General features: G+C 39.1%; 1 protein-coding gene across 12 annotated transcripts in view; it reads right to left on the reverse strand.

Moving 5' to 3' along the window:
• Window positions 1-23613, reverse strand: part of IMMP2L (inner mitochondrial membrane peptidase subunit 2) — an 866964-nt gene that overhangs the window by 786958 nt on the left and 56393 nt on the right. For 11 of the 12 annotated variants that reach the window (XM_039520123.1, XM_039520118.1, XM_039520116.1 and 8 more), the window contains one exon: window positions 19683-19786. In XM_039520123.1, the coding sequence (XP_039376057.1) occupies window positions 19683-19786 (104 nt within the window). Of the gene's footprint in view, window positions 1-8310; window positions 8437-19682; window positions 19787-23613 lie in introns of those variants that run through there. The other variant, XM_039520125.1, reaches the window with a different exon arrangement.

Below are 23613 nucleotides of genomic sequence, written 5' to 3' on the forward strand. Positions count from 1 at the left end.
AGATTGTAAGTTCTCTGGGGCAGGCACCATCTTTTTGTTCTGTGTTTGTACAGCATCTACCACAACAGGGTCCTGATCTATTCCTGGGGCATCTAGGCACCACAGTAATACAAATAAATGTGAGTGGAACAGAACCTAGAAGTCATCACTCCCATAATGAGAGATAACACTTTCGCTAAAAGAACTAATTAAAGCAGGGGTTCTCAAACTGGAGGTTGTGACCCCCTCAGAGGGTCACGAGGTTATTATGTGGTGGGTCGTGCGCTGTCAGGCTCCACCACAAAACCCCGCTTCACCTCCAGCATTTATAACAGTGTTAAATATAAAAAACTGTGTTTTTAATTTATAAGGGGGGGGTCACACTCATAGGCTTGCTGAGTGAAAGGGGTCACCAATATAAAAATTTGAGAACCACTGAATTAAAATCAGCATAAAGTATAAGTTATATCAGACACTGGACACTAACTGATATTATAAAAAAGACAACATAATTATGTCTCATTCCTCTCTTAAAATACTCCATTGCTAAAATCTGTTCAATCTACAAATCATGCTATAAAAAAATACAGCTTTTGCTAAGGTTTGCATCAGCTGATTTGGTTTTTACCAGTTCCATTTGTTACCACTATTTCTTTATGCACAATGCATGTATTTCGGTAGAGAAGGTTTCCAGTACTAACTATTTGCATTAAATACAATGACAAGATGAATTTTCCATTCATGTCTAGAGGCTAATACTTACCTAGAAAATATAGCAACAATCATAATTACCATTTTAAATCTGATTTTTGCCACTGTCTTGTGTTTGTTTTTTGAGAAGGAGACAGCATAATACAAATACGGCCCAGGCTCACTTATTACATTTAAAAATATTCATACTGACAATTTATTCAGCACTGTTCCTGACCCAGGGTTTGCTTTTATCTTCAGTTAGATTTTAAATAAATGCTTTTGATGTGTAAGCAGAATTCACCTTCCCAGCATATATGCAACTTGTTGAATGATTCCTAGAAGTAACATCCTGCAATTAATACTTATGACTGGTCATACTATGACTGACTAAGATGGCCTAAGGAAATCTTGTTCCTCAACTAAAAGATATAAGGTCAGCTGCAACAGACTTTGAAGATATTTAAACTATTAAGTCATTTCTGGAATAATGTATTGTGTGAAGAAATATCACGTGTAGTGACATAACAGATCAGTATTTCTGTGATTGTATGGGAAAAAAACCAACAAACCATATAAGCGTGGCTCAAACATTATTAGGACCCATTTTTTTTTAACCTACAAACTGTAGAAGCAATTCCATTCTTATAGCAGCATTATCTAAAGGGAACTATTGTTTTCCTGATAAAGTCACCTGAGTATTTTGTTTAAAAGTTCATGCTTCGTAGCTTCCGAGTGTAGTGAACCAAATCATAAACCCTCTACATGCATTTCTTCATTAACTCTTTGGTGCCATTGGAGCCATCATTTCCAGAATATTTTAATATATTTTGCATAGCAATTTAGCAATGGAAAATGCAAACCCTGATATCAAGGGACTGACATGCTTCAGAGGAGAGTAAATGCACACAAACGAGAATGAATAAGGTGATCTCAAAAGGGTTATTATCACTATGAAAAGATGTTCCATTTTTTCCATCCTTTTTTGGGGGGGGAGGAGGGGGAGACTCTTCAGACTGGATTGTTGTAGTGGTACTTACATATAGAAAGATTTTTTTATTTTAAATTTAATTCTTAAATTATTTAAAATAAATGAAAAGGAGGAACTGGGCCACACTCCAGAAAGCTGCTCTTTGTGAGCAGACCTCTGCACTTGGAGATTCATTGGCACCACCGAAACTTAAATGCTTTGATGAGGCAGTGTCTCAGATTATGCTTAAGAGGAACATTAAGATCACAACCACAGGATATAGAACTTGAGATATACAACTGAGAGATTTTCAATTATGAAATTGGATGGTAAGATAAAAGTTGGGTAGCTCAGAATTTAATTTTAGATACTTTTTTGGCAATTTTTATCTATAAAGAGGTCTGCTCGCCACAGGAACCACCTAGTGATTGGGCAAGGACATGACGTTCGCTCTTCTGGCTTTGCGGCCCCTGTTGATAGCTGCTCCCATCCTGTGGTGATCTGTCTCTTTGTGAGACTCAGCGCTCCATCTGGCACACAAGTTGCTTCCCATCCTTTCCAGGGTATGTAAAGAGTCTAAAAAATACTAGTTCCACTGCTCAGTAAGGAGCTTCAGTCTTCACCAAGCCAAAGTCCCAGAGTCACAACTCTCTGGGATATGTGATCTTCCTAATCCTGAGCCTCTAGTATGAGGTATAGGATTTTTGCCTCCAGCCTCATCAGAAAGTGAGTAGAGATTCTGATCCAGGGCCCAAAGGTAGGCAGCTGAGTCCTGCAACCTGTAGTGCTATGTGACTGCATCCCGAGATCACTTTCTACCAGCCTCCATGTGCAAGAGCCCCCCGTCCCCCTCTGGCTGCCAGCCCCCCACCCACCCCAGCGCTTTCAACCCTGGAGCGCCACAGCCCCAGTGCCCCCAGATTCCCCTGAGCACAGGGCAGGCAGCCCCAGCGCCTCCAGCTCCCCCGAGCTCTGGGCGCCATGGCCCCAGAAGCCCAAGTGCCCGGGGGCCCCCCAGCGCTGAGTAGCCCCAGTCGCCCTAGTCCCATCCCTAGCATGCTTTCGAGAAAGGGAGCAGCCTGCCTGGTCTGGGGCCAAGAGGGATGCAGTAAGCAGGAGGGGGGCCTTGGGGCAGAGCATTGTCGGGGCCACACAGGGCTGTTTGGGGAGGCCTAGCCTCCCCCAGCCTACAATACGCGCTGCCCATGGTAATCATCAAGTGATCCATCCCCTATCGCTCATTCTCAGCTTCTGGCAAACAGAAGCCTTGTCTCTTAATATCATGGACCTGATACAACTACAACTACACTGCACAGAAACGACATGGCAGTTCATGTATATGTGGGACAGTTATTAGCACCCTGGAATAATCAGTGAAGGACAAAGCCCAGCTCCTGACCCTTGGATAACTGCACAAAGGAGACCTTCCAACCACATATCTCACCTCCTCTCCACATGGAAGGGTGCTATGCCACCGAAGGCTGTATAATGTTTTCTGCAGAGGGCAGCTGGAGCTAGGGGTTGACCTCAGTAACACGGTTCACCACAATGCAGAGGATGGGACTGTCAGACGTGCACAGAGCCAACACTGAAGCACAGATCACTATTGAGGTACCTGTGGAGCTCAGCAAGGTTTAAGGGCCACAAAGAGGAGAGACTTCCCTCCCTCTCACCCAAAAGTACACAAAGTTAGTTTCCTCCCATGGATGTAGTGAAGGAGGGAATGATCTTGGCCCATACTCCTTCTGTAACAAGCTAAAAGGAATATTTAAAATAAGAAAACTACAGGAATTTTATTATAAGAAAGAGGCAAATTTATAGCTTTTCTATAGTTTATGTAACCCTCTAGGATTCTCTGCCCCACTTCAGGTCCCTTTGCACCACTTGCACGAGCTCAGTGCAGGACTGAATCTGACCCTTAACGTATGTCTATAAAGGTATAGGGAAAAAAGTCAATGTTCCCCTTACTTTTCTAATACAAAAAGCTACTATTTATTGTGGGGGGGTTTCTTTTTATCTGGGCACCTAAACTGACCACCACATACTTCTATAGGCACTGAAATCTGCAATTTCTTGCTGAAGTACGCAGTTTAGCTGCCAGTCTGAGTGCAGACCAGGTGTCAGCTCATGCCAAGGTCTCTAAGTCTCAACTGAGCACTAACACACACATAGCTGGAACCAGTCTGGTTCACCTATGTGTTACCATTATTAAAAAACATGCTAAATTTATAAGAAGGTGTTTAGACTTTATGAAACACTTTTAGGATGCTGCATGTCTGAATCTCACTTATAATATCTGTACGCCATGTTATAAGGTGATAATAAGTGCTTGCATTGTAATCCTCTGTAATTGTGTAAGTCAAAGAAAAAAGCAGCTTTAATTAATGTAAAATGCTGGCTTCCTACAGCAGGTGTTAAGTCCTGCCCACCAAGAAGGCCCACTGAAACCAAATGAGCCATTGTGAAATATCAAAGAACAAAGACTTTGCTAATTGCAATCTTCCCCCACCCCTCCACGAAGAGGGGTGAGTTCATGGTAATGTCTCCATCAGTTTGAACTCTGTGGGGAAGCGAATAAAAAATCCCCAACAAGAAGAAACTGTATCTCTATGCTGCTTGGATTTTGGGAGGGCAAGATTTCTAAGCATAAGAAAGGAATCCCCAGCTATTTAGCCTGGGTCAGCCCTAAAGGACATATACAGCTTGCATATTACAGCAGCTTCTATCACCTTTTGAAATGTAAAACTAACTCATTGTGTGTGTGTGTTTATCTGCTTTAACCTTGTAAACAACTCTTAATCTTTAATAAATCTTTAGTTAGTTTATCGTAAGATTGGCTACAAGCATTTTCTTTGGTGTAAGATCTAAATTGCAGTTAACTGGGGTAAGTGACTGGTCCTTTGTAATTTGGAGTTGTCAGGGTTTCTTCCCCACTCTGAACTCTGGGGTACAGATGTGGGGACCTGCATGAAAGACCCCCTAAGCCTATTTTTACCATCTTAGGTTAAAAACTTTTCCAAGGCACAAATTTTACCTTGCCTTGAACAGTATGCTGCCACCACCAAGTGATTTAGACAAAGAATCAGGGAAAGGACCACTTGGAGTCCTATTCCCCCAAAAATATTCCCCCAAGCCCTGCACCCCACCCCTTTCCTGGGGAAGGCTTGAGAATAACATCCTCACCAATTGCTACAGGTGAACACAGACCCAAATCCTTGGATCCTAAGAACAATAAAAAATCAACCGGGTTCTTAAAAGAAGAATTTTAATTAAAGAAAAGGTAAAAAAATCATCTCTGTAAAATCAGGATGGAAGTACTTTACCGAATAACAAAAGACTCAGAAACACAGAGGATTTTCCCTCTAGGCAAAACTTTAAAGTTATAGAAACAGGGATAAACCTCCCTCTTAGCACAGGGAAAATTTACTAGCTAAAACAAAAGGTAATCTAATGCATTTCTTTGATATTACTTACTATTTTTTAAGACTAGACGCTTAGTTCAGATATGGCTCAAGGAGATGTATTTTCCCTGCCCTCTTTCCTGGTTGACTCCGGGAGACACAGACAAAAAACCTTCCCCCACAGATTTGAAAGTATCTTCTCCCCTTATTGGTCCTTTTGGTCAGGTGCCACCCAGGTTATCTGAGCTTCTTAACCCTTTACAGGTAAAAGAGGAATTAACCCTTTACAGGGTAAAGAGGGATATTATGCTACCCTTAGCTGTATGTTTATGACAGGAGTAATCTGAATAATTGTGATTTTTGGTGTGAGGGACCATCTATCACAAAGGCAAGCTTGCCTGTGTGGCAAGATAGATCAGAATACCCTAGGCAACTGACTGCAACTCTATGGTTAGCCTGTTATAGTGCCTAAGGAGTTTACACTTCATACTTGGTTGGAAAAATCTAAGTATAGAACTCACAACCAGTTTGGAGTTTGTGTCCGGCTTCTTAACAGTCTGCCCTGAGTTTGGTACTCATGCTCTTGAGCCACTCCAGACGGCTTGGCACTGTGCTCTATCCGTTATACTGAAGTGAACAACTTTTAACAGAGTACCTGCATTCCAGTGCCCCAGTGTAAATAATCTATACACACTTGCCTGCAGCAAAGAATTTTATTGGCTTATCTGATTTTAAAAATTCTGCTACCAAATTACCCACATTCTTTATATGGATAAAAAATGTCTAAGATGTGTACTCTGTTACCTTATTGTACATACATCACAGCAGGCATTTATATACCATTAGGCTCCTCTGAAATCAAAGCAAGTTCCTAGGATCTAAATTATAAATATTTCAAAAAGTACAAATGACATCTTTCTAAATCAGGACAGCTTTTAAGCTCCCTTTGCACAACATGACTTCCAAAGAGTAGTCAGCCATCATGCTGTAAGTCAGCCACAGCAACAGGATCACAGGTGGCTTTCCAGCCAATCAAATCATAGGTGTAATTTCTGCAATATTTCAAACAGCTGGCTGCCCATTTAGACCCACTATCTTCAAAATACTATGATTCCTAGTCATCAAGAACAAGAGAGAAAACCCCATTCTATATTACTTACTATTCCAATGAATAGCAGAAAGAATAGTAAAAGTTGTGTCATTTGTAGATTTCTTTGGATTCCCCCCGCCCCAACACACACACACACACACACACACAATTAAAGGAGACCAAAAAGAATAAGAACCTGATTTCATTTCACAAGTTAGATTTAGAAAATTACTGGTCTTCCCTATATATTTACATTGCTCCTACCACCATGGTACCTGACCACCTTCCAAAATTTATATGAATTCATACAAATGGTCACATATAGACCTAATTTTTTTCTCTCTTCTATCCCACTTCCTAGAATCAATTACATTTCGGGTGGGAACTTAATACAACCCTTATCCTTTTATTTTTCATTCACAACTTAATACTGCCATGGAAGACAACTGCATAACTCCTATTTATTTCAGTGTGAGCACAGTCGGGTCAGAAGCAAAATCTTTGCAATGGCAAGTGCGCTTTTGCACACATGAGGTTATAAAAAACTCAGGTGAAATCCTGACCCTGTTAGTCAATGGGAGTTTTTCCAAAGGTTATGACTGTATCAGTCTACTGGTGTCAGTCTGTGTAGAAATACCAAGTAAAATAATTGTATTATATCTAGTATACCTGTTTATAACTTGATTTTTTACCAGGTCCCCACTGCTACCTTTGAAAGAGAGACTAAAAACTACACACATCCATGCAACAATAGCAATAACTAAACATACTGTAATAATAAATGATAGTTTTTCCAGCACACTTCAGCATTAGCAGTACTTTAGTTGGATGAGGATTGCAGCCTGCCATCTCCCAGTAAAGTAGTAAGTTAGTTTACACTGCACTGGATCGATGGGGGAGTTTCTCCCGCCAACTTACCTTATGCTTCTTGTTCTGGTGGAGTACCAGAGTCGAAAGGAGAGCGATTTAGCAGGTCTTCACTACTGACCACAGCGTCAATCCACAGTAAGTGTAGACATACCCTTATTTAAGGGATGTCATTAGAATAAGGCTAATAAAAGTAAACATTTCCTGCTGCTACAAAATTTATTTTTGAAGTAGAGGATATTCATCGTTTTACAAAGTTCTGTTCTCAGTTACATTACACCTATTATACTAAATGACTGTTGTAATCAGATTATCTAATAGATGTTGCTGTAGTAGAGAGACAGTTGCTTCTTTTATCAATATTGATTGGTATGTTCTGGTCAGCTTCAACAACAGGCAAAGTGCTTGCTTCAGCCAGTCAGATAAGTTTAACCATAAAAGTGAAGGCTGTTTATTTATCAACCTGTAATGTGTGCTAACAAATAAGATAACAAAAATTGCAACCAGTGATAATTTACTGTTTAACTTTTCTCAGTAAGTGACAAGCAGATACCTGGATAACCAGTCAGGTACAAGAACTGAAATAAAACAGAACACAATATGGTAGTCTCACTGGCTGGCATACATTACATTTATCATGCTATGAAAGTGGATCTTTCCACAAATTATTCCATTACAGTCATTCCTTTCATGAGGTTTTCTAAATCTACAATTGATTTCCACACCATTAACTAACAGGAAGCAGACTACTTCCTTTTCAATTCTAAGGATTAATTGTAAGCTTTAAAAAAATCCTTAACACAGCATGTCCATATATGTGGTACTTTTTGGTTCAAGGAATTCAGCCTGCCACTCAGAAGGAAAGATTCTTGCAATCAAGCCAAGTAATATGCCTGGTAAAGCCTGCTAACTTTATTTGGTGTGGGGGGGGGGGGAGGTGTGAGGAAGGAAAGGAGGAGGAGGGAGGACTAATTGGGGCAGCTTTTCCCCCTCTGTAATTTCAATTTCCACAGTACAACAAAAATTGCCTGTCTAGAGCACTCCTGCCCACTTTTAACATTTTTTTTAATGAAACCCAGGATTGTGTACAGTACTTGAAAACATTATTTGGGAAACAGATTTTACCCACTTTACAAATACAAGGTACAATAGGTTTGTCTTTCCACAACTCCATAAAACCTGAAATATACAGTATAATATCTAAGCTAAGAAAAGACCATAAAGTAGATAAGATAATAAAAGTAGAATTACACACATGATTTTTATCAGGAAAAGACATAATGAAAATTCTGTCTCTAGCCAAAGAAAGAGAAGAAAAGAGGAGAATCTTTTGAGGTCACCAAGGCCCAAAAGTAAAGTGATTATTTAACTTCTGTGTCAGCACAACTTCTTCATGCAGTGTCCAGCATCCCAGAAGACTGATGACTATGTATTGAGCCCTAAATACAAACAATAATAGAACAGAAATAGGCAGACTCCAGAAGGTCAAGCAGAAGTATTCTAGTTCAGAATTTGAGACAGGAAAAAAACTTTCGGAAATTTTAAGAAATGCTAAGTTTACATTTATATAGGTTTTAAGAAATGCTAAGTTTACACTTGTATAAGTTCTTTAGCCTCCCAGTCTTGGGAGTTGTGGTGACAGGGCTCATGGTAGCATGCTAAAAATAAAATATGAATGACTGTTCAGAGTAGCAATGGTTGATCAAAATTCAGTGCAGCTTTCAATAAATACATTTGTACAGATTATCTTTTTTTTACTTTATGCACAAACTCATTAATGAAAACTGTAAAATATGTAGCCTTTTATGAATATTAGAGGTGGTTGAAACTAACGACAAGGAAGGAAACTTTTGTTAATTCATTTTGTATAATTTGAACACTCAAAATGTTGGTTTCCATGAAATTTACAAAGCCCAACATATTTCTCAGTTTGGATCATGAATTTCAACTTTATTTCAAAATTTTTGGAATTTAATAATTGTGACCATTTTTCTGACCACAGCAACTACCTTTAGCAATTCTGACCTCTGGAAAGAAGTCAGAGAGCAACAGAGATAGTCACAAACACATCTGTAACAAATATACACAAATTGATACAATTGGATATGTGTATAACTGCATCCGGAAGCGAGCCTCCCAGCTCAGGTCCATAGACTTGCATTAGCATGATTCACCTTAGCGTGCTAAAAGCAGTAGTGTAGACATTGCAGCTCGGGCTGGAGATTGGACTCTCAAGCCCACCCCACTCCCACCCTTAGGCTTGAGCGCCTGAGCTACAATGTCTACCTATTTTATTTTTAGCATGCTACCATGAGTCCCGTCACCACAACTCTGTGGAGCTGGACTAGGAGGCTCACTCCCAGATGCAGTGTAGACATACCCATAGAGACACAGCAGATCAAGCAGGGACAGAATGGCCAGGGTTCCATGCACTCTGACTATCTCCAGAAGTAGCACGTGTATCTGTACTGGATACTGCAAATGCCGGTCAAAGAAATACATGATTTTAAATGAGAATTCTGGACAGCCCGACTGAGGTAAGTGAGTTGGAGGCAGTTAATGAAAAGGCTTTTGCTGTCACTGAGGGCGATGAAGGTTCCCAGGTGCTCATTTTAGCTGAACTTTTACAACCATAGAGTGAAGTTCAAGAAAACTTTGAATCACAAATACAAGGTTTATTTCAAGGGTGATTTAGGTTCAACATGAGAATTTTGCTCAGCTCTGTTATTAGGCCCTTTTATCCATCCGTCTCACAATACACGTACATTGTTCCCTACAATATATTTTTCTTTTTGTACCAAAGGTGTTAGTATCATACTAAGCTTCCTTTCTATGATGTTTTACAGTGTGCTGAGATATTTGACAAGCAAAATAACCGTAAAAAACACACCCATACAACTGTATATTATGATGATTTCACAAGAGACTCGGCATCTTTACATTCAGCATCTTTGTGCCTTCAAATGGTTCCCAAATACTATATTTTTAAAATCACAAAATTAATGTTGAGTTGATTCTGGTGTATGGGCAAGACTCTCAAAAGCAATGGAAGTCACAATCGAATTTTACCTAGGACATGTTCAGGCAATTATCTATCTGAATTTACTGTATAAAGCTCCTAGATTTGACAGAATTTCATCATGTTGTAAAGTATCAGTCATATCTCAAAAGGAAAAATAAATGCAGACTTAATCTCATAGGTTTAGTTACATGTGAACTGATATTGCGTTCAGTGAACCTATGACTCAGAAGGTTATAAATGATGAGATTTTTCTACTACAGGCAGTACAGCTCTTATGTGTTTGACTAGTAACATTCTTACTTTTATTAAACATGGTCTTTTTTCATATTTTATCTTTTTCTCAGCAAGTCCATGATCATGTTAACAAGGAAATAGTTATTTTCTTAATTACGAATTTGCTCCCATGTAAGAAGTTACGCTAAATTAGCCAGAGGACACTGGTTTGGCTTCTGCATACCTAAATTCCATCTATAGCTTGAATTCTACCAGATTCTTTATTTCCTCACCTAATTAGTCATGCAGATTTGATGTACACTGTTAAACAGTTGCTGCAATTTATCTGCAATGATCTGATGGTTGTATTTAAACGGTGACTAAAGCTGTTCTTTAAGTAGAAATCAAAGTGTACATTTGAACAGGAGCCCAAAGTGCTTAATAAACTGATATACAAAATGGAAACACAGGCAGCAAAGTAGTTTAGTGGATTAAGCATGGGACTGGGAGTTTGTAGAGTAGTAGACTTTGAAACTGATGCTACATGAGCCAGAAACAAGAAAAATCTCTCTGCCTCAGTTTCCCTGTCTGTAAAATTGATATAGTATTATAATACTCAGTATTTCAAATATGCTATCTACATAGTTTTATCACAGAGTTTTTGTTAGAATTTATTAGGAAATGTCTATAAACTGTTTTGACTACAGCCAGAGACACTGTGGCATAGTGGACAGTGCACTGGACTGGGACTTAGGAGACCTGGTTTGAATTTCAAGCTCAGCCACTGGCCTGCAGAGTGACATTGAGCAAGTTGCTATACCTCTCTACCTCAGTTTCCCCATCTGTAAAGCAGAAATAATGGTACTGCCCTCCTTTGTAAAGCATTTCAAGAGCTACAAACAAAAAGTTCAATATAAGAGGTAGGTATTTTTATAATTTATTTTAATAATTATTACCCTCCTCAATACTTTACTGAGTATTGAAATGCAGCTACTAACAGTATGCAGGGAATAGCTCACATCAATATTTCACAGTAGTTCAGGACATGAAGTACATAATGTTGACTATTTGACCATATAACACCAGATAAAAGGTGTTATATAAATATTTTCATTAATTTATTTCCTAAGCCTTGTAAAGGTCACATAATTATATAAATTACACATGAACAAGATCTGTTAGATCATTTATTTCAGTATTTCCAGGATTGTCCCTTACAATATATATTTTAGTGTTCTGTCCGCTTTAATTTCAGTCCTTTAGAAGGTTTAATTTCAAACCTTTAGAACAGGGGTCGGCAACCTTTCAGAAGTGGTGTGCTGAGTCTTCGTTTATTCACTCTGATTTAAGGTTTCACGTGGCAGTAATACATTTTAACTTTTTTAGAAGGTCTCTTTCTATAAGTCTATAATATATAACTAAACTATTGTTGTATGTAAAGTAAATAAGGTTTTTAAAATGTTTAAGAAGCTTCATTTAAAATTAAATTAAAATGCAGAGCTTCCCAGACCAGTGGCCAGGATCCAGGCAGTGTGAGTGCCACTGAAAATCAGCTCCCATGCCGCCTTTGGCACGCGTGCCATAGGTTCCCTACCTCTGCTTTAGAAGCACCTTGGCAGTCAATATGGATAACTACATGCTGTAATTATAAGAAATTTCATTTTTCACTTTAGATAGAACTCATGTAAAAATTGCTCAACTGGAATCCAAGTGTGCACACAATTTTTTTAAGATTTCATTTGCATGCCTAGGTTTCTAATCTGCTTCATTAGTTGTAAGTCACTGTAAAATGAGCAATTTTTAGGTGTGTAAATTAAGCACAACATTTTGAATGTTAATTTAGTTTCTATATTCAGCATTTGGAATCAGAGCAATACTATTTCCACTACTACACTGAGTCAAACTGTCCCTTGGCCATTCATTAGTGAACTGAATGGAGTAGTACAAGAAGCTGTGACAGAGCTATATTAAAATATGTTATATGTCTGCTGTTTTAAAAGTCTGAATTTAAAAAGTGTACTGTCAAGTTTACTCATCCCAAAATTTGACCTACCTTTTTTCTCTTGCCATGCCCGTATAAAACTAATTCTAAGTGTGTGCACTGGAGAAGGCTCCAGAGCAAATGTTCCAACCATATTTTTCCAAAATAAATTAAAAATACCAGTAAGTCTGGAAGAGAGGGGAGAGGAAATTTCATTGCCAGACACCAGAGATTTTCAACAAACACATGTAAAGTAAAGGTTAGCATTATAAATCATTGCTTGGCAATATCTTTTTAAATAAAAAGATTACACAAGATATCCCCAAACCTACACTAGGCATCATGGCAAAATAGGCTCCAACAAAGACCCAGGGTCTGAATTACTTGCCCCAAAGCTGCAGGTTTACCTGAAAGCAGCTCACAGAAGTGTGCTTGTCTTTAACACTCAGATGCCCAACTCCCAATGGGGTCTAACCCCAAATAAATCCGTTTTACCCTGTATAAAGCTTATTCAGGATAAACTGCTAAATTGTTCGCCCTCTATAACACTGATAGAGACATATGCACAGTTGTTTGCTCCCCCAGGTATTAATACATACTCTGAGTTAATTAATAAGTAAAAAGTGATTTTTATTAAATACAGAAAGTATGATTTAAGTGGTTCCAAGTAGCAACAGACAGAACAAAGTAAGTCACCAACCAAAATAAAATAAAATGCGCAAATCTATGTCTAATCAAACTGAATACAGATAAGCTGCTCACCAGTTCCAGAATGCTCCGTTTTACAGGCTACTCTCCTTTTAGCCTGGGTCCAGCAATCACTCACACCCCCTGTAGTCAGGGCCGGCTCCAGACCCCAGCGCGCCAAGCGCGCGCTTGGGGCAGCATTTTGCCGGCAGGGCGGCAGCCGGCTCCGGCGGACCTTCCGCCGTCATGCCTGCGGGAGGTCCACCGGAGCCGCACCTTCGGGAGACCTCCCACAGGCATGACTGCAGAGGGTTCGCTGGTTCCGCGGCTCGGGTGGACCTCCCGCAGACGTGCCTGAGGAAGCTCCACCGGAGCCGCAGGACCAGCGGAACCTCCGCAGGCACGTCTGCCAGAGGTCCCCCGGAGCCGCCGGACCGGCACTGCCAGAGCGTGCCCCATGGCGCGCCGCCCTGCTTGGGGCGGCGGGATTCTTAGAACCGCCCCTGCCTGTAGTTACTGTCCTTTGTTCCAGTTTCTTTCAATATCCTGAGGGGTGGAGAGGCTCCGTCTTTAGCCAGCTGAAGACCAAATGGAGGGGTCTCCCAAGGGTTTAAATAGACTTTCTCCCCCGGGTAGACATCCCTCCCTCCCCGTGTAGAATTCAGTCAAAAATGGAGATTTGGAATCACATGGGCAAGTCACATGCCCATGCATGACTCAGGACTGGCAGGTAGCAGCCATTACCCACATGCTACTTTGAATGTCCTCAGGTAGACTTCTTATGTGGATTGGAGTCTTCCAAGCTCTTTTGTCTGTTAAGTGCTTCCTGATTGAGCACTTAACTTGCACATTCCTTTCCCAAGAAGTGACCAAATGTTCTAACTAAAGCTACTTAGAAATCAAGCAAGTATAGAGCCAATGTTCATAACTTTGAACACACAAATGATACCTGCATACAACTAGGATGAATATAACCAGTAGATCATAACCTGTACATAGATGTGTTACATGGCATATGTACCAAAACCCAATTCCAGGTACATCATACATACATTAATAAGCATATTTCCATAAAACACATTGTAAGCATATTTCCATAAAGCCTTATGGGAGGTACCATCACAATATCCCCAAACCTACACTAGGCATCATGGCAAAATGGGCTCCAATTCTACAATACACTATGTGTGAGTGGAGCCTATTAAGTTCATTGGTGTTCCACACAGGTTCAGAGTTGTATCTGCATAGAGGTCACTAGAAGATCTAAACTTATTTCACCATGATACCTATTGCAGTATCAGGGACTATTTTAACATTAATACAACCACTTTGTTTTAATTGTGTGCACCTCAATGCAGTTCTCGGATTCTAACCACTGAAGATAACCCACATGCATTTTTAAAAAAAGAAAAAGGTTTATATTTTTAGACACAGGCTACCCTACATAAATATCCAAGGAAAGCACCATGACAGAAAGGCACATGTATCACACACAATGAATGTACTTCATATTCATACTTCAGAGTCATTTAATTACCAGAAAAAAATCTGTCATTAGACCTTATTCATTTTAAATTACAGCCAAATTTTAGTGATGGTTAAATTCATTTTTCCTAAATTTGAACCGACTCAAACATTGTGGTTTTGAAAATTTGGCTCAACTTGTGTAGGATTTATGTTCTGCTTAGATGAGATTGGGGGAGGGGGAAGGCATTTATTATGTTTTAACATATGCACTGTATCAAAAGATCGTTGCCTCTAGCTGTCTGAATTACCTCAAACACCTTTAATAAAAACTTGCAGAAAAACCTCAGAAAGGGTTTAAAAATCAGAAAAAGTTATAATTCTCTTAGTTGGACAATTATAGAGTGGTGATTGAATCAGGACCTCTGGAATGTTAACAGAGTAATTAGTTTTTAAATTAAAGCTTTAATTAAATATAAGTTAATAATAGTTTAAATTTAGAAAATCCAAAATGGCTGACCAAAATTTCAGAAATGGGGATGATGTAGTGGAGGATTCCATTTCTAAGAGACACAGGGAGCCATTACCTATGATGTAATAATTTCACTTCCTGTGACACAATGGTAAATTCCACTTCCTGGGGGGAATGACTCAGCAAAATCCCATAGGAGTACATATAAGCCCCACAGGAATGTACAGGGATGGTGCAATAGGGGAACAGTGTTGCATTTTTCGGATCAGAGGGACACAAAGGGAAGGAGTGTAAATCTAATCTTCCTTTTTATTCCTAGAATGTGTGGATTTTGTCTGTAAATAAAGCTGGGTGTTTGTGGTCGGAGTGAGATTTTCCCCTACCCATCTAGTAATCACCCAGCCAGTGCTTACTGGGTGATTAGTGTTAAGTGTTTCACTGTTAATTGTCTAATGTTTAATTATTAAAGGTTAAATATTGAATATATGATTAATGATAAATGTTAAGTGATTGTTATACAGTAACTCCTCGCTTAACACTGTAGTTATGTTCCTTAAAAATGTGACTTTAAGTGAAACGATGTTAAGTGAATCCAATTTCCCCATAAGAATTAATGTAAATGGGGGATTAGGTTCCAGGGAAATGTTTTTCCCCAGACAAAAGACTATTGTGACAGGGTCAGGCCAGATGGCTACAAGAGATTGGTCAAAGGTAGATACATTAGCTCCAGGTTAAGCAGATCCCTTTTCCATGGGTAAGATAACAGGGACTATTCCAGAACACTCAGGAATTTTCTAGAACTAATTAAGGCAGGCAAGCTAATTAGGACACCTGTAGCCAATTGGGAAGTTACTAGAATTAATTTAGGCTAATCAGGACACCTGGTATAAAAAGGTGCTCACTCCAGTTAGTGCTGTGTGCGTAAGGGAGTGAGAGGATGTGCTGCTGAAGGACTGAGGAGTACAAGCATTAACAGATATCAGGTGAGTCCTCTGGTGAGGACAAAGAAGGTGTTGGGAGGAGGCCATGGGGAAGTAGCCCAAGGAATTGTAGCTGTCGTGTAACTGCTTCAGAAGACACTCTAGACAGCTGCAATCCACAGGGCTCTGGGCTCGCCCGGGTTCCCCGCAAAACCTCCCAACTCCTAATCCAACACAGGAAGATCTCTGAGGCTAGCAAAATCCGCCAATAAGCGCAGGACCCACCAAAGTAGAGGAGGAACTTTATCACGCTATATATAAATGTAAACAAACTTGTTTGTCTGAGCAATTGGCTGACCAAGAAGTAAGACTAAGTGGACTTGCGGGCTCTAAAATTTTACATTGTTTTATTTTTGAATGCATGTTTTTTTGTATATAATTCTACATTTGTAAGTTCAACTTTCATGATCAAGAAATTGCATTATAGTAACCTTTACCCCGATATAACGCTGTCCTCGGGAGCCAAAAAATCTTACTGCGTTATAGCAAACTTGCTTTGATCCACCAGAGTGCGCAGCCCCGTCTCCCCGGAGAGCTGCTTTACTGCATTGTATCCAAATTCATGTTTTATCAGGCCGTGTTATATCGGGGTAGGGGTGTACTTGTATTAGGTGATTTGAAAAATACTATTTTTTTTTTTACAGTGCAAATACTTGTACTCAAAAATAAATATAAAGTGAGCACTGTACACTTTGTATTCTGTATTGTAATTGAAATCAATATATTTGAAAATGTAGAAAATATCCACAAATATTTAAATAAATGGTATTCTATTATTGTTTAACAGTGCGATTAATCGTGCGATTCATGTTTTTAATCGCTTGACAGCCCTAATATATATCTAACACAGGATGAATAAAAGACCTGAGAAACTGCTATGTGCTGACATGGCATTAGGGGACAAAGGCATAAGCAGGCAATATTTCTTTGTTTAATACATAAGTTGCCATATTTTTCCCTTCTCTGTTTCTTGTAAGAATTGATAAGGCCTGCAGCTGCATGAGAAATGTAATTATCAAATAAATGCCTTGTGTGTGAAAGAAGGTAAAAGAAATGTTATCTCCCCCTCCCTTCCTTTCCTAGCTACATAAACAAGCCCTGTGGCTCAGGGCCCCTTCCTCCCTCCCCTGAGAACTGCTCATTATGGAAATTTGTAGCAACAGATTGTTGCAAAGAAATGCATTTTCAAGGCAAAAATGCCTGTATGACATGCGTAATGCTGTGAACAATAGATAGGGATGGGTATACTAGCAGTATGGGTGTTTCTATTACCTAATAAGGGTTTTGGGGTGTTGTAACGGATGTAGGCGTTTACATATTAACTTACACAAAAAGAGTGTGCTGTAACTAATCCAGTGCTTACTCGACAATTGGGTTGAGGGGAACAAGTATCGCAATAAAGAAGCCCGTACTCAAATCCGCCTCTGGGTCAACCTGCTCCTTCTAAGAAAAACTAAAAAGGAAACAATGAAATCACACTAGGTTTTACAAGCCTCACACTACACAAACTTCACCTCTACTACCAAATTCTTCCATCACTCACTCACACTAAAGCCAGGAGAGCAACACCCAGGCGCCAAATCTGGCCCTGTATGTCAATTTATATTTTTAAGGATTGATGCCACAGTATAATGCTTCTCATCTACAACCAGAGACTGTGTGTCATGTGGGTGTACATGTAGTTGCTGATTTTGTAAGATGTGTAGTGACGCATACCTGTTATCTCGGAGTCCAACTGAGTCCTCTAACAAGTAGTATAGTGATGCCCATATCAAACACTCAATGCAAGAATAAGCTAGTAAAATTACATACACACACACAACATATGTACTGATCACTCAATCATATAACCATAGGTGGGGGATCAAGATGAGTAGGATAAATAAATTAATCCATTACTCAATAAAAGACTCATGTACCAGAAGTTAAGCCTCTTGAACGAATAAACATGTGCCTGCACAATTTCTTTTCACATGGATACTACATCATACAAGGCTCACCACATCATATTGTTATATTCAGACTTTAAAATGTATTATGATATATTGGCCTAAGTCACAAAATTTGGATCTAAACTTCTCCAAAGTTTGGAAGGAAGTAGGGAAAGGCCAGTGTACTAGTTTAACTCAATTTCTAATGAACCCACATAATAAGATTCTTTAAATTAAGTAATGTCATATGACATATCCTTCAATATTTCTACACAAAAAAAACTATTGTGAATCTTCTTAAATTTCATCTCTTTGTTTTCCTTTGTGCTCATTGTGACTTTTGAACATACTATTCTGTGCTTTCCATACACTTCCCAAGAGAATAAGGAAAAAACTCAGTATAGATGCATGGCTATTATGTGACCTCTTCCACATGGGTGGATAATCTTTCCACCACCAACTAACTGAGGGAACAACCCTGTCAAACAGAAGATAAAGGAGTAATGAGGACACAACTGTATAACCCAGCATGTAAAAGGCTGGTAACAAGAAGGTTTCAAAAACAAGGCATCTGTGTGACATTATGAAAGTAATTCATGCAGATGGATCAGACAATAGCAGGGAACCTTTGAAAGCATAATGACTATGTAACCATGTTATTCCACTTGTGCCTGGTTAAACTCGCTGACCTTCTATTCAGTCCAATAATTACTAACCAGATATACTACTGAATTTAAAGTAAAATCTAGGATATGACTTGGGCAGAAGTATGTACACACATGTAGAATCTGCTTCTATGCATTCAATCAATAAGCTGGACTGAATTTGGAGGCCCTCCACAAAGTGTAAGGTGTCTCAAATATGAATAATATACTACTTTAGTCAAAGCATTTAGAAAAATCTGTCAGAAAATGCAGTAGCCCATTCAAGAACCAGAAAAAGAAATCCAAAAATTCCTACAAAAGAACAGTAGATTTTTTATATTTGCTTAAACAATTGGTAGTAAAATTTATATATTAATTGCCACCTCAGTAGACAGGTAGCCATAACAACGTGGTCCATTAAAACAGATGTAAAATGCACAGGGAACCTAAGGACATTAGCTTTGGAAGACAAGTTCAGTTGCAGTCTATATACTGTGCATTTTACTTATAAAACTAAAAACCTTAAGCTTAAACCATCCAAGCATATACTATGAGAATGTATTATATCATGTCAGTTATACACTTTGACATTCCATTTCTATATTACATTAAGACTGAAATGGAGTTTTTGTCCTCTAATGGTCTTGAATACTTTCAACAGAGAAACAGTGCCACCTTTTGGCTTGATACATAGGCCTCCATGTTCTAATTCATAAGCCATTTTTTATAAAGTTGTACTTTAAAGAGAAGCTTGATTTTTGTGATCTTACTTAAACTTAAATGTGGTAAATAGACTTTTCCAGATAAAAGTTACTATATGTTAAACATTAAGAAAATAGAGGGTTTTTCTCCTGAATTAAATATATCCATAAAGCAACATGACCTAAAAAAATAGTCTCTTCATATGCTACATTAATCCAAGTGTTTTTACCTACCTACTGTATTCCAGATCTGTAATCATCATTGAACTGATCACTATACTTGATTAGAAATCTCAAATACCTTACTGCACATATCTTTTTTTCTTGGCAGTTCTTGTAAACATCTATATAACACACAGTACTTGACACTTTTCTCCTTTCAAGCAAATCCATGATACTGAACCCTTTGAAGATTTCTTGTATGTTGAAAATTTACAATAATGCATTCGTTGCTCACACGATCAATTTTCTGTATAGCTTCATTGCCAGCATAAAAAAATACACCATGGCATTACAGATGAAACCTATTACAATGCTGACGGTTCAAGATGTGTATAAATATGTATTGAAATGTATTTGAAATTACTTACACTAATGACACAATGTCTCCACGTTGCACTTCATAATTCCTAATGCTCCAATGGTTTAAAAGCACTACATCAGATATCTGTCTTTCCCCTGGATTCAAGGAAGGCTAAGGAAAGAGGAAAACAGTTTTAAAGTTAAAAGTAAGAAATTCAACATTTTTCCTAAAACTCCTCCTCTCCAGCTCCTCTCTCATTTCCTGGGAGGTCCCAATCCTTATATCATTAAAGCTAATGGCCATTGGTTTTATGGGACTAGGATCTGAATCACTGGTGAGAAGAGTATGTTTGGTGGAACCTACTTATATTAGGTGCTGATATAGTTAAATACCATATATTTATAGTACATCTTGCAATACATTACAATATGCAATGTACATCTTGTAATACACTACAATATGCAAATTGCAATTCAACTGCAATTCCATACTCTTCTTAGGATACAACAGGAATCAAGAATGAGTTGCACTACAACTTCCCATGAAGAGTGGCACCATTTTGAGAAGAGCCTTTCCACCATAGTCTGTATCAAGTACCACTCATGTTGTCCCTGAAATATATAATGGAGGTCATCTGCTAGCACGCCCCTTTGCTTGACAGATTTAGAGTTCGGGAAAGTACTCAGTCAGGTTGGCATCAGTCCAATCAAATAACTGCCTCTTGAGAGCGTTCTGAGACTGCTAACCCCCTCTTCGAGACTATAATAGACAGTTGCCAACAGAGCTGGTTGAAAAATGGTATTTCCATCACGTGGAAAATTTTGAAAAAAAATATTTATCCTGAATCAGGATGAAAAGTTAAAAGTCACAGGACAACCAAAATGGAATTTTTCAGCTTTCTCCCAGCTGCCCTGGGAAGCAGGGAGTGCCCAGGCTGGCGGGCAACAAGGCTAGTTGGCCTACCTGGTTTCCACTGAAAGTTTTGACAGAATCATTATGCTACAGCAGAATGTTTTGATTCTAGCAAATCAGCATTTTCCAATTGAAGTGTTCCATCAGAAAATATTCAACCAGCTCCAGCTGTCATGTTGTTATTACAGTACTAACTGACATGTATCTTGATTAATGGCAGAAAAGACTTCAGATTCCACCTTACAGTTCTCTGTTCTTTGACATTTATGTGGAGCATTCCACCAACCATGGGCTAGTTAGCTTCTGGGGCTCTCCAGCTCATATTGGATATATCTATGATGATCACAACAAATGGGCACAATGCATTGAAATGAAGTCCTCCCAACACATTGTCTTAGAGCTCTCATCAACCTATCATCATTCAGTGTAGGCCTCAGTTTACTTATATTCACAATAATTATTTACAAATTATGTTGCTAGTCTAAAGAAGACTACCTATAATCTCTGACAAAGAATTCAGCTTCACTAAAGTAATTGTAATGATTCCCTATTTTCTCATCCGCCTACTTATTGACTCTGTTTTCTATTTATAAAGCTGCTTAAAAATTTCTCTTCATTATAAACAGCGTTTCCTCATTCCTCTTTTGTTTCCTACCCAGACAGAGGCTGACAAAGATTTATTTTAAATAGGACTTGTGTGATATTAACTTATGGACATAAGACAAAAATGGATCCACCAAGGTTTAAGGCAGGTATAAGTCATGTTAACAAGAATGAAACTCATGCACAGACATCAGTATCAGAACAAGGTATAAAACATTTATTTACGATACATTATTTTAGTCAGGTACTAACTACTAAAGATAGTTTCTTTTTTATCTGCAGGTTTAAACTCAGAGTCAAATTTCCACTGGTGTAAATTGGCAAAACTCCAATGCAGGTCAATGGAATTTGGCCCATAATGTTTAGAAATGGCAGGTATAATCATAGTTATTTAACAAACTATATGTATAGCAAGCACCAGTTAAGGGAAATCATCTTATTACAACTATATTTCAGTGGACATCAGAATTTTTTTAATGTTATTTCCTACTTATATTATACTTTCTATTTATGCAGCATCTTTCATCAGAGGATATTTTCTACGTTTGCATAGTACTTTACTTTGCAAATGATTCACAAACTATATTCAGGACACTGAAATGCAACCACCTCTGGACTGGAGGGTAGCAACCAATGGGTACATAGCATCCTGCATGACAGTGAAGAGAGAGGATATTGGAGCAATGACAAAATCACAAACCCTTAATGTAATTGAAAGTGCCATAGAATCTCTGATGTCTGTTGAATGCACAGACCCTATTTTTTATTTATAGGCCCCTTTTATTAGAGAGGCCTCTGAACTTTATTGGGACTGTTCTAGTTGGGAAGATCATGTGTGCTGCAATCTTGCCTTAGAGATTACAACACCCATGATGCCTTGGGGAAAGACAGAGACTTTCTCTTCCAGGGAGTGCAGGCAGTGGGCTCCATTTTTTTTTATTTTATATTTGGGGGGTGGGGGAGCCAGACTGCGGGTGTGGTACTCTGTCCATACCAGGAGCTGCTGCTAGGAAGATAGAAGCAGCTACAGAAAGCCTGCTGGGGCTTTGATAGAGGAAGAAGCTTCAGAGATGGTTTGTGGCTTCACTGGAGCCATGGGAGAAACTATTGCTGTGCCTGAAGCTGACTGAGGTGGGCCTGCCATGAAGCAACTGTGAGCAACCTCTACTCTTATTTGGGAAAGTACTTGCAAGGGAAGGGGCACAACAGAGAGATTGAGTCTGAGGAGAGGCAGAATGATCTTCCCATCGAACCAGGATCCAGAGCTGCTGACATTTGGTGGGACCAACTCCCATCTTCAGACGGGTTGTGCAGCTTGTTACCTTGACTGGGCTGATACACAGAACCAACAGAGTGCTGTCTCCAGCTTCAGCTCTTCAAGCGTGCCTACACAAGCAAGTGTCTAGGACTCTGAAATCCCAAGCAGCTGCACTCCAGAGTTGGGTAAATGGTGATAGTGTAAATGCCAGTTAGATAAGTTTCATTTATTACTGTATACTATATTTATTAATTTATTCAACTGACCCCTGTGGATTTAAATTAGTAGTAACATTTAATCTTAGTCCGTTAAGAAACTCTGTTTCTTTAAGTAGTTAAGTAAAGGTATGTTAACACTAATATAAGTATATTGGATGTATATTATTTGTAATTAGTATTTTGACTTAGTCCTATGCCACAGATTATTATTATTACAATAGGTTTATTCCTGGAGGTTCCCAAGGCACATCACTGAGTGTGTACAGGGGCCAGCCAGGTGGAGGCACCGCCAATTTAAAATTCCTTTAGGAGTAAAGTGACTGCAGCAGAGGGGTGGACAGAGGATTCCCACCTATCCAACATCACCACTGGGATACTCAGGATCTCCTTTAATGTCAACAACATCAGGTACCCAGGCACACAGGTGAGTGTTGCCTGTTCCCGAGTAACCCAGGGAGGAAAGTAGCGGGGAGAGCTACATAAAGTTTCATATAAAAGATTCCCACAAGTGCCCTGCCTGGTACTCAACTTATCTACCTAAGGGCTTGTCTATATGGAGACTTAGTGCACAGAAAGCCAGGGTGTAAATCTACAGCACACTAGCCTAATGTGCACTAACTCATTTTAGTGCTGCCATGCACTAAAAGTTCCATAGTGCACTTTGACATACTGCTGTTTGAAACATTCACACCCTAGCTTGCTGCACACTAAGGTTATGTCTGAACTAGAGAGCTTAAAGTTGCCAGAAGCTGGGAATGGGCGATGGGATTGATCACTTGATGATTACCTGCTCTGTTCATTCCTTGTGTGGCACCTGGCATTGGCCACTGTCAGAAGACAGGATACTGGACTAGACAGACCTTTGGTCTGACAACCTGTTTGGCTGTTCTTATATTCTTAAGCTGGAAAATAGATGGCTTGAAATCGTGCTAATATTTATTTTGGTCTGACCCAGTATGGCCGTTCTTATGTCCTTATGGCACAGCCGTACTGATGCAGCTGCGCCG

This window comes from Mauremys reevesii, linkage group 1, assembly GCF_016161935.1.
Source record: "Mauremys reevesii isolate NIE-2019 linkage group 1, ASM1616193v1, whole genome shotgun sequence".
Lineage (NCBI taxonomy): Eukaryota > Metazoa > Chordata > Testudines > Geoemydidae > Mauremys > Mauremys reevesii.